At 42.4% G+C, this 12,736-nt stretch overlaps 1 protein-coding gene and 1 pseudogene across 12 annotated transcripts in view; both read right to left on the bottom strand.

The window, feature by feature from the left end:
* The window catches only part of C35H10orf67 (chromosome 35 C10orf67 homolog), a 111,033-nt gene that overhangs the window by 48,642 nt on the left and 49,655 nt on the right, over positions 1-12,736 (bottom strand). For all 12 annotated transcript variants that reach the window (XM_072955292.1, XM_072955293.1, XM_072955297.1 and 9 more), the window contains one exon: positions 10,119-10,184. In XM_072955292.1, the coding sequence (XP_072811393.1) occupies positions 10,119-10,184 (66 nt within the window). The remainder of the gene's footprint in view (positions 1-10,118; positions 10,185-12,736) is intronic.
* On the bottom strand, positions 1,285-3,103 carry LOC102532940 (paxillin pseudogene; annotated as a pseudogene).

Genomic DNA, 12,736 nt, shown 5'->3' with positions numbered 1-12,736 from the left:
GAAGGCAGAAGACAGAGCTCCAGAGAAGCAGTGAGGAGGCTGAGAATGTTCTCTTTGTTGCCAGAAACTTCACAGGGGAGTGGACACTCCTAATAGCTTACTTGGAAGCAGCACCCCCAAAGTGTACTTCCCTCTTCTCCTCCCTCAGGAACAGGATGGATGGGGTTCGGAATTCTGGGCCCCAAAGGGCAAGACACCCTTAAGGCCAGTTTCAGTGAAGAGTTTGCTGGCCTGGGCAGTAAGGAAGAGTTTTTTGTTTTTTGTTTTTTTCAGAATACAGCAGTTTATAAAGAGTCCTGGTGAGCTGTGAAGTTAAGGAAGGGGAGTCACAGAGCTGCTCCCAGTTCACCCGTTCGTGCTAAGAAAAAATAAAATACAAATTGCTTCCCCGCCCCAAGCCCTCAGTACAAGGCAAACCCCATTTACCACAGCCACCGTCACCCACAGGACCAGTGGCGGTGGACACTGGGGAAGAATACAAAAGGAAACGTCTTTAAAATCTTCAAAATCATTTTTGTATAGAGAAGTCAAAGCAACTCAGACGATATGAATTTAAACCTCAGGGTAGAAATCTATCAAAGTCTGTACAGTGTCCAGGCACGGGGTGAATGTCCCCACCTCACGCTGTCCCCGGGGATGGAGGAAGTGACTATAAAACATTAGTGCTGGAGAGAGGCCCTTCTCAGTAGAACTAGAGCAGGTATGGGGGGTGGGGGCAGTAGCCCAGGCCTGGGGAGGCTGGAAGGGCAGGAGCACACGGAACCTTCCGTGGCCCCGGGCCCGCCCAGCCTTGGATGGATAGATGGATGCTGGCATTGTCTGGAGGGAGCTTAGTCCCCCAGTACTTTCAAAACAAGGAGAATTAGGTTGAAGGGGGAGAATACGGATGAAAAGGGGCCTCCATCTGACCCTGCCTGCCCTTCCTGCTGGCTCCACTGCCGAAACACGAGGAAGGGATGGCTCCAGTGTGGGGTTCTGGCCTGGCCAGGTGGGTTGGTGGGGACACACGCAGGGTGGGGTGGGGCCCTCCAGCCTCTGCCTCTGGGGAGGGTGAAGAGCTGGCAGCCTGGGGAGAACTGCAGGAGGAAGAGGGAGGCCCAGAGGCTCTGGCAGCAGGTGACAAAAACAGGCAGGACCCCTCAGGGTCCTCATGCCATCCTGCAGCAGCCAAGGATGTGGTTCCGGTTTCGGTTGGATTTGCCCCTCCACCCCCGGGCCTCTGGGTCACAGTAGCAGTTGGGAGGCGGGGTCGGGGACGGGGGTGCAAGGAAGGGATGAGGGCGCCTAGCAGAAGAGCCAGAGGAAGCAGTTCTGACAGTAAGGCTTGTCGTTCTGCTCCTTGAAGGTGCCCTTGTTGAGCTGTTTGAGGCAGAAGGCACAAAGTGCTCCAAGTGGAACTTCTTGGCCACAGCGGTGATGCAGCGGCCCGGGATGGGCTTCTGGCAGCCACAGCACAGTGAGCCCCGCCGCTCGTGGAGAGGCTGGAAGGGCAGGAGCACAAGGGCTCACAGTAGGGCTGCCCTTCATGCTTGAAGAAGCTGCCGTTGATGAAAGGCATGAAGCAGTCCCGGCACACGAAGCACTCAGGATGCCAGAGCGTGTTGAGGGCCGAGATGTTGTTCTCCAGGATGGCCTGGGTGCTGCTGCCGCCCTTGGGCGCAAACATGTCGAAGTAATCCTTGCAGCAGTAGGCCTTGCCGTCTTTCTCGTGGAGCCCTTCAGGCCCGGAGAAGGCTCCACATTGGGCACAGAAGTGCTCCAGGTGCCACGTCCGGTCAAGGGCTGCCGCCACTTTATCCAGGATGGGCCCACTGCAGTAGTAGCAGCGCGGAGAGAAGAGGCTGTGATAGTCCTTTTCACAGCAGGGCCAGCCATCCTGCTCAGAGAAGTTCCGGGACCCGATCTCCTCCTGGCAGTGGGTGCAGATGAAGTGCTCTGGGTGCCATGTTTTCCCCATGGCAGTCACGACCTGCCCTGCAACGGGTTTCTTGCTGGCCCCGCAGACTCCCTTGGCAACTGTGGCGACTCCTAGTTTGTTCAGGTCAGACTGCAGGCTCCCCGGCATGCTGTCGAGTTGGCTCCCAGGCTTTGGGGGCCCCCCTGGGGGAGAGCTGCTCCCCATCTTCCCCTGGGCCGTGAACTTAAAATCTGACAGTGAGGCCATCAGCTCATTCAGCTCCCTGGTGGCAGAGGAGGCCGAGATGTGTGTCTGCTGCTGGCTGCCCATCTCACCCTGGTTCACAGTGATGGTGGGGACACAGCTGGGCACGGAGCTCTCCAGCTCATCCAACAGACTCCACGCTGGGCCGCACGTCCTCCAGGTCCTGGCCCCTGTTCCGCTTGGGCCTCTCTTTGGTCAGCGGCCCAGCTTTGTCCCACAGCGGGCTGTTATTCTCCGGGATGCCACAGTGGGAGCTCAGAGCACCGGGCGGTGGGGCTTGAGTTGGCCTCATCTGTGGGGAAGCCCGGGGGGTTATGCTGCACTGCATTCAGCTCCAGTAGCAGGCGGTCGAGTTCCGGAAGGTTGCTGCCCAAGGAGGAGCTCATGACGGTGGGTGACAGCTTGGCCAACTTCTGCTTGTTGGGAAAGCTGTACACGTGCTCTTCCTCACCGGCTCGGGAACACGGAGGGCCCATGCCATCCTGGGGGATGGAGGCACTGGAAGTTTTGGCACTGGAGCCGTACACAGAGGACGGGGACTGAGGCTGCTCATGGAAAAATCGGGAGGTGCTGGGCTGCCATGGTCTAAGGGGTCAAGAATTGTGCCATTGAGGGCCTCGCTGATCAGGGGAGGCGGGACAAGGGGTGGGACAGCAATCTCCTGGTACGTGTGGTTTCCAGTTGGGTACGAGTAGGGGGTCTCCTCAGACAAAAACACGGGCTGTTTGGAGATGTGGGAAGTGGTGGACTCCAAGTCCGCCAGCAGGGCATCCAGGTCGTCCATGGCTGTGCCGGGGGCGCAGGGAACCGGCTCAGCATCGTGCTCACTGCCCATCCCCTGTCTCATGAAATCTTGGAAACAGGAAGGATAGTAACTGATGCCCAAGAGGGACTGTATTTAGAGGGTCTTGGTGAGTTTTAACTCAAGGCTGATGTTATAACTAAGCTCCATCATAATGGTTTGAAATCATTTTCTCCATATAATTATAAGAAATTGCTAAAAAAAATAATAAGTTCTCTCTCATTCATTAAAAATACATTTACTGAGTGCACATTATATGCCGGACACTAAAAACATACATAAAGCCACATCCATCAAAGAAAACAATTGATAAATTAGAATTTAAAGTAAAAAAAATATTTTTCTCATCAAAACACAGTGTTAAGAAAATGAACAGAAAAGGCACAACTGGTGGGGAAATAGTTACAAAACATGTATCTGTCAAAAGACTGGTACCCAAGAGACAGTTTCTGTATTGTGGTGGTATGTTTAGTTTCGAAGAACCTGTCAAACTGTTTCTCTAGGTATCCAATTTGTCTGCCCTTATTCACAAATAAAATTTTAAAAACTTCAATGTTTTAGAATGGCCTTTTCTTTTGAAATAATTGTAGATTCACATGCGATTGTAAGAAATAATACAGCAAGACCTTGTGATGCTCTTTACCCAGTTTCCCCTAAAGGTAACATTTTGCAAAACTATAGTACAGTATCACAATTAGGATACTGGCAATTATGATCCACCAATCTTATTCAGACTTCTCTAGTATACATTCATGCACGTACTTCTATGCAATGATATCATCTGTGTATGTTTCTCTATAACCACAGTCAAGATACAGAAGAGTACCACCACCACAGGGATCTCCCCTGCTGCCCTTTTAAAACCACATCCACCTCCTTTATTGTGCCCCCTCCCCATCCTTAACCCTGGCAACCACATTTTTAAAACTCTGTCTTTTCAAAAGAGTTATATAAATGAATCATACAAAGGTAATCTTTGGGGATTGTTTTTTTCCATTCAGCGTAATTCTTTGGATTCGTCCAGGCTGCAACTGCAGCATTAGACTATTCTTTTTTATTGCTAAGTAGTATTGCGTAGTATGGATGTACCACAGTTTAACCATTTATCTGTTTAATGACATGGGAGTTGCTTCCAGCTTTGTAAAATTGCTGTCTGCTCTTTAATGTTTGCTAGATTCTCTAATGAAACCACCCAGACCTAGAGATTCCTTTCTCAGGAGCTTTTAAATTATGGATTCAATTTTTATTATTTTTACTATTAAGATCACCTATTTTTCATTTTGGTTGAATTTTGGTAGTTACTGTTTTTTGAGGACTTGCTCCATTTTTTTCCAAGTTGTAAAATTTATGAGCAGAAAGTTGTTTGTAGTTTCCCTGAGCATCCTTCTGAAGACTTTAGTTTCTATATTGATATCCCATTTCATCCTTAATATTGGAGATGTGTGTCTTTTACCCCATCTACTTCCATGCTTTTTTAGTCTTGCTAGAAGTTTATCATTTTTATTGATTTATTTTCAAAAATGAGATCTTTATTCATAGATTTTCTCTGTTGTTTCAGTATTTTCAACTTCACTTATTTCTGCCATTATCTTCATTATTTTCTTCCTTTGCCTCTTCTTTTTCTGACTGCTTGAGGTAGGAACTTAGGTTACTGATTTAAGACCTTTTCCCTCTTCTCTGCTGTAGGTATTTAGTGATTTCCCTCTCAGCACCGTTTCTAGCTATATCTAACATGCTTGATATGTTTTATTTTTCATTCAGTTCTTTGTACCTAAAAAAAAAAATATATATATATATATTGAGACTTCTTTTTAACTGATGAACTATTTGGAAGCTTGTTGTTTAATTTCCAAGTGTTTAAAGATTTTCCCCTTATCTTTTGTAGTTTGATTCAATCTTGATCAGCAAACCTATTTTGCAAGATTATAGTTTTTAAAAATGCGTTCAGGTGTATTTTATGGCCCAGAATGTGGTCTATTGCAGGGAGAGTCCCGTAGGTACCAGGAGAAAAAGCATTCTGCTGTTGTTGTATAGAGTGTTCCCTATATGCCAATTAAACCCTATTGGCTGATGATGTTTCCTAGTGGAGGTTAAACAAGAGAGAAGTAAGATTATAGGAGAAGAGACAGTTAAGATGTCATAACTATGGTAATCCAGGTGAAAAATGTTGGTGGCTTGACCAGGGGATAACAGGGGCATGATGAAGATGAAGATGGGATTATGAGCTGTAATTTTAGAGATAATTAGCTAGATTTTTCCATTTGAATGAATTGATGGTGGTGATGAACAGCAAGGGAAAGAAAGAAATCAAATTCAAGATGCCTGAAACATCCAAATGTGGATGTTTAGTTGGCAAATGGAATTTTAAGGCTGGAATGTTAAGGAGAGGTGTGGACTGGAAATAAAAACTTGGAAGTCATAAGAATACAAGTGATGTGGAATGGATAGCTCACCAAGGAAGAGGCTACAGAGAAATACAAGAGAACCCACTACACTCAGTGGAGGAAACTCAACATTTAGAAGACTCCAAAAGGAGGAAAACCAGCAAGGTAGAACAAGAATGAGACAACTGGGGTGGAGGCCTCCAAAAATCTCATCCTGTAACAGCACCAGCTTGAAGTCAGGATCTTATTACTTAAATCAGGACCAGGAGCAAATGAGGCCCTTTGACTAAGTCTATCTTGATTAGAAGACACAGGAACTGAAGAGGCAAGTTATCTGATCCCACAGCCAAGATACCATGGCAGGACACAGGATGACCTCGAAAGACCCTTGCCTTGGGTCATGGATGTATCTATTCCCACTGGAAATGTGTGATGGTTCCTAGGCACAGAAATTCAGACATGTACTTTATTAGAGTAAATATCTGGGTTATCAAAAGATCAGTTTTCTAGCTGAATGACCAAACACTGCCATGTTACATACACTAGAACTGGGCAGACTTGAAGTGTGGCTCAGAGGGAACCCAGGCAACAAGGGGACCTGTTATGAGGTCAAAGCTGACTGCAGGGACAACTCAGTGCTGTGCCCTCAAAATGAGAAGCTAGAGTAACATGTGCGACTGCTTTCAATCTCAAGTCTGGATTTCTCCTAGAAATAAGGTGCACTGGAATGAAGTAGATGGAAAATCAGTTAAGGACAAGAGTTCAGTTATGATACTCTTCTGATGAGAACACTCTTTTTTGTTAGCTTCATGAGAAATGAAAGTTCAGGATACAAAATCTACAGATAAAAGTCAGTAGCATTTCTACACACTAACGATGAATTATCTGAGAGAGAATAAAGAAAATAACCCCATTTATAACAGCATCAAAAACAATAAAATATTTAAGAATATGTGTAACCAAGGGGGTGAAAAAATCTCTATACTGGAAAAGACACTGATGACAGAAATTGAAGAACACACAAATAAATGGAAAGAAACTTTGTGTTCATAGATTGGAAGAATCAATATTGTTAAAATATCTATATTACTCAGTCACCTATAGATTCAATATAATCCCTATCAAGATTCCAATGACACTTTTTACAGAAGTAGAAAAAACAATCCTAAAATGTATATGGAACCGTACAGACCCCAGAAAACCAAAGCAGTCCTGAGAAAGAAGAATAAAGCCAGAGGAATCACATTTTCTGATTTCAAATATATTATAAAGCTATAAAATCAAAACAGTATGGTACTAGCATTAAGAACAGAGACATAAATCAATGGAACAGCATCAAGAATATGATCAACTAATATTTGAAGGCAGACAAAAATACTCAATGGAGAAAAGACACTCTCTTCACTAATCAGTGCTGGGAAAACTGGATAGTCCCATGTAAAAGAATGCAACTAGACCCCTGTATCTGACACCTCTCACAAAAATTAACCCAAAATGGATTAAAGACTTAAATTAAAGACTGGAAGCCATAAAACTCCTAAAGAAAAACACAGGGGAAAAGCTTTTTGACATGGGTCTCAGCAATGATTTTTTTTTTGGATATGACACCTAAAACACAAGTAACAAAATAAAAAATAAACAAATTGGGACTAAATCAAACTAGAAAGCTTCTGCACAGCAAAAGAAACAATCAACAGAACGAAAAGGCAAACTACAGAATGGGAAATAACATTTGGAAACCATACATGTCATAGGGGTTAATATCCAAAATATATAAAGATCTCATACAACACAATAGCAAAAAAATCCAAATAGCCCAATTAATAAATGGGCAGATGACCTGAGTAGACATTTTTCCAAAGAAGATATTCAAATGGTCAACTGGTACTTGTATTTTCAGGAAAGTGCAAATCAAAACCACAATGAGATATCACTTCCCAATTGTTAGAATCGCCATTGTCAAAAAGGCAAGTGGTAACAAGTGTCGGCAAAGATGTGAAGGAAAGGGAACCCCTGTGCACTGTGGGAATGCAAACTGGTGTAGCCACTATGGAAAACAGTACACAGGTTTCTCAAAAAATTAAAAAGAGAAGTACCATATGATCCAGCAATCCCACTTCTGGGTATTTATCCAAAGGAATCAAAACACTAACTTGAAAAGATATATGCACACCATGCTCACTGAACCATTATTTACAATAGCCAAGACATGGAAGCAACCTAAGAGTCCACTGATAGATGTATGGATAAAGAAGATGTGGTGTATTTGTACAGTGGAATATTATCCAGCCATGGATAAAAAGGCAGTCTTGCCATTTGCAACAACATGGATGGACCTGGAGGGCATCATGCTAAGTGAAATAAGTCAGACAGAGAAAGGCAAATACGTGTGACGTATGACCTCACTTTTATGTGGAATCTTTAAAAACAACAACAATAACAACAAAAAATCCCTAAGCCCCTAGATACAGAGAACAGATTGGTGGTTGTCTGAGGCAGGGGATGAAGGAGGGGTTGGAAAAACAGGTAAAGGTGGTCAAAAGATAGAAACTTCCAGTTTAAAGATAAATAAGTCCTGGGGATACAATGTACAACATAGTGACTGCAGTTAACCATACTGTATTGTATATTTGAAACTCGCTAAGAGAATAAATCCTAAAAGTTCTCATCACAGGAAAAAAATTGTATACATTTGTATGGTAATGAATATTAACTACTAGATTGATGGCAGTGATCATTTTGCAATACATGCATATATCAAATCATTATGCTGCATTCCTGAAACTAATATAAAGTTATATGGCAATTATATCTCAGTTTTACACACACACACAAAAAGGATAAATAAAAGCCACTAAGCGTAGGAATCACAAAAAGATTCAAAATTATTTTATATGCTTCTCTCAAAGCCAATCCAAGGACACAGCTGCTCCATACTTTACTACTGACCTCTATTTACTGATCCTAGTGGTTTACTTCAAGCTCTCTGACTTTTTAAACTAGGCTCTTAATAGGCCAGAAAATAAACTGTATTGAAAAAGTAATAGTCAAGCATGGAACAAAAGCCCTTCAGTGAGAAAGTTCTTTTAATTTTTACACAATGACTCTGGTCAACACCACCTTCTCCCACTCCTCCATCTAGTCAAAATCACAAATCTCCATTTCTGGAAAAATGCACTAGAGCAACGAAGGAAGCCCAGTCACAAAGCCAGCCTTCCTCTGAGGGGACAACAGACGCCCTTGGTGGGGGTGGGGGAGCCAAACAGTGGTCTCGCTGGACCCAAAGGCATGCCATGGAAACCCAGTCATAAGAACCTTAAGTACACTCCCTCTACTGAAACCGTGAACCCCCGAACCAGTTCTGAGCATGCTGAAGGCTCTTTGCAGTTGTGAGGTTTGCGGTGCAAAATCTCGCTGCTTGGCAACAAGCGTGGTGCTCAACTTCTAAACTTCTAGGCAACAAAATAAAACGCGATTGGTTCCCCCATGGGCAGGAGAATAGCACCGGCAAGCGCTTACAGTTCAAATAAAGAGGCAAAGCAATTCAGAGACCGTGGGGTCTGTTCACAGCCTAGGCACAAGCTCACTGATTAAGTAGTTTAATTTCTTGTCTAATACTGCTGACGAACTGACAGTTTAACATTGGCTTACCGCTCTATAAAAATACATTTCCATTCATGACAATGTGCACATTCAGTTGTTTGTTTTCAGAAGCAACTCCTGGACTTGGGGGTAATGACAGAAGAGGATGGGATGAGGCAGGAGAAATCTACCAAGAAAACTCCATCACAGAGACAATTTTTATATGTCAGGTGTTTAAAAGTAAAGAATTCAAAAGAAACATATTTGTTAACACATGGTTTCGGTGGCTAGCTAACCACGATTGTTTTCCTAGCCTGCATTCCCAAGCTGGTTTCATAGAAGGCTTTATTGTAGTCCCCGAGCATTGTTTTGCATTAATTTCTATGACAAGGCACCCAAAACACATGGTGCTGAGAGTAACAAAACAGAGTTAGGGAAACAGTCATGACTTGGCACAAAGTGTGACAAGCTGTAAAAAAGGGAATGTTTCAATATCTGAAGTGGTGTTGATTTCCTATGAACAACCTTTTCTCTTCTAAACAGTATCATATTCTTTTCAAGCACATTTAGAACGCAAGTCAAGCTGTGTTTTATTTTTGATTATAATAAACACAGTCAGTTTACTGTAACAAAAACATACTCGTGGTGATCAGTTGAAAGCCAGAGTACAACACCATAAGATGGGCAGGGGGTGAGGTGGGGGATCCTGGGGGGTGGGTAGTCAACTGATAAAATAAAAGACCAGCCGTCTGGAAAGTTCTCTTAAAAGAACATAAAAAGGCAGTGTTTTCTTATGAGACCAACACAGAATGCCAAAATATCTGGCTAGCCTCTTTTTTGTTTTCACTTATGGCAATTTGTAACTAAAAATAGCAAATCCTTCAAAATATTGGGCTCTCATATTTGTTTTTTTAATCCCTATAATAAACAAGAATTTTGCAAATTGTTTTAAATTGTAATACTCTTTCTTATGTAAGACTCTTCTACATAGTAAGTATGTTAATTACAGTACCACCTAAACTGTTTTCTTCAAAACAATCATTAAAAATGTTTATAATTATGCACGCATTTAGATTGATAAAAGTGAAATGAAAAGTTCACAGCAAATAGTTACAAATAAAGCTTATAAAACTTTCATAATTAAACTCCTGGATACAAATTTATTAAGAAATAATGTAAATCCTCTTACCACTTCTTGAACCAATGATTTTTCAAAATCAAGCTCATACAGTAATTTGTCTCTACCATCCATTAGCTGCAAGAGAAGAATATTACATTTTGATTAAAGATAAGAACAGAGCACCTGAGATTCCTCCTTAATAAAATTTAGTTAAACATATTTTGATTCTAAATGTGAGGGGAAAATGGATCCCAGTATAATCAAAGCAAAAAAAAAAAAAGTCCACAGATTATCATGTAATAATAATATATTATTATACAACTATTATATTTTATTATGTAAACAAGCAAAATATACACAGAAAATGTCAATTTTTTACAGCCTTTCTCACCCCACTTCCCCCAAAATGTGGTAACAATACATAATAAAGAAAGTCCTAGTTTATCAAAAAGAGCCATTTTGTTTTACTCTTTATATGACCCATTTCTCTTATTTTAAGTTTTTGTGCTATACTTATATGCACATCAAGCCATATTATGCCAGTTGAAAATAGCCATCAAAGCATATACTGTGGGACCTTTGTAGTAATTTGGCTTGTCTCATTACTTTAAATGATTGTCATTTGTGTGTGGTATATACACTGACAAAATTCAACAACTTCTTTTGACATCCATTCCATTCAATTAATTCATATACTTATTAACTTAATAAACGTGTTTGGAGCACCTTTTGGATGCGAGGCATTTTGTTGGGCTGTGGAGGTATAAAAATGAAAAGCAGATCCCTTCCCTGGAGCATCTATATAGTACAGTAGGGGAGCAATGTGAAAAAAATGACTGTAACACGCAAGCAAAAAGGTCACTCAATCAAATCTTCAGGTAGTCCAAAAGCATAAAAATCCACATCACCTAGCAACCGTAATTACAACAAGATCTCTATGCCTGGTGGTAATGGCACAGAAGTGCTATTGGACAAGGGTCTTGAAGGATCTGTAGAAGTTCAACAAGCTAGAGGAGGAGAAAGGCAAAGAAGATGGCAATCAAAACAGCAAAGTAACCACAGAGAAGCATGGAGTGATGGAGGAACTGGGAAGAGTCTGGTGTTTCTGGACCCAGGGCACGTCTAGACAGGAATGGCAGGAACTGAAGGCAGATGGTGATCCAAGGGGAAATTATGAGGGTCCTTGCCCACCTTAGTTAGGAGTAGAGGTCAGAAAGGTGTGATGCAGAGAACAGGGGTAAGTTCAGATCAGAGCACTGCTGCTTACTAGCTGTGGAGGTAAATTAATTCTATGCTTCAAGTCTTAGTTTTCTCTTCTCTAAATTAGTATAACAAAACTGACATTGAAGACTTTTTCTGAAAAGAATTTGAGACAGTAAATGTGAAAGTGCTTAGCTGTTCCTGGCACATAAAAATCACCTAGAATGTTTTGGGATCTCCTGATTTTATACTGAAGGCAATGGGAAACCAGTGAAGGTTTCAGCACGTAGGATGAGGGTATCAGATCCCATGGCAGCAATGTGGAAGCCAGATTTGCAGGGGGATGAGCTTGGAGACAGGAAAATGAAGTAGGACCTGACAGACGTGAGGAGGACCTCCATCAAGTCTGTGACAATGTTCCTGCAGAGAAAGGAGAATGGAGATACATTTTGGAGAGAAAGTCTACAGACCTAATGACCAACTAGACACAAGGTGTCAAGGAGAGCGTAGAGGAAGACCTTAGATTTGTCTCTGGTCCTCTGGACAGATGGCAATGTCATTCATTTAAGTGGTGAATACGGTCAAGTCCAGATTTACAGAGTAATGAATTCAAGTTTTGACACTGGGTTTGAGGAACATGGAAGGCATTTTTGTTCAGCAAATATTTTTAAGAGCTGATAATAAAGGATACAAAGATAAGACATGGTTATTGACCTCCATGGAGCAAATAGTCCCAGGTATGTGAGGGCACAGTGGAAGTCCCTAATTACCATAGGGGACAGGAGGGGACTGTCAAGGAAGTCTTCGCAGGGCATGTAACAAGGAAATTGAGGATGAGGACGGAAGTGATATTATGTATGTAGTGTTCAGGGAAAACATGAAGCAGGAGAGAAAGTCTGGAGGTCAACAGTAAACAGACGTGCCAGTTATAGGAGAGTCTAAGGTCACCAGAGAGAAAACAATGACAACCAAGGATAAAGAGAATTCCCAGGACAGCATTCTCGTGAAAGATGGAGGAAGAGAAACTATCGACAAGTATTGCTCACGAAAGAGTGAAAAAATCAGAAGCATTGCTGCAGAAGGCATCTCTGATATGGGGCATAGATCTGTCATGCAGAAGATTCAAGAAGGAATAAGACTGAAAAGGACTGAGGGCAAGGGGAATCTCATTGTGACCTTATCAATGGGAAAAACTAGCAGTGGGGGCGTGAAGAAGGGACTGTTAGACACAGATTTCTTTTTGTTGATATTTGAAGAAGAGGGAATGGTGATGGCTTCAGGGGTGGTCAAGGTCAGGGGATACCACCCAGGATGATGCCTTGGCTATGTCTGTAGGCTGGAGGGAAATGCTTAAAGGCACAAGAGAGAGAAAGGCTGATGAAGAAATCCCAAAAGAGGAGGAAGGAAGAGATGGAGTCAGGCAAACAGGTGGATGGATAGGTCAAGGCAAAGAAGAATGTCCCTTCTTCTGATGAGAAGGTGTAAAG

The sequence above is a fragment of the Vicugna pacos genome, chromosome 35, assembly GCF_048564905.1.
Source record: "Vicugna pacos chromosome 35, VicPac4, whole genome shotgun sequence".
NCBI lineage: Eukaryota > Metazoa > Chordata > Mammalia > Artiodactyla > Camelidae > Vicugna > Vicugna pacos.
The sequence above is the reverse complement of the archived record's forward strand: the minus strand, read 5'-3'. Positions and strand labels throughout refer to the sequence as shown.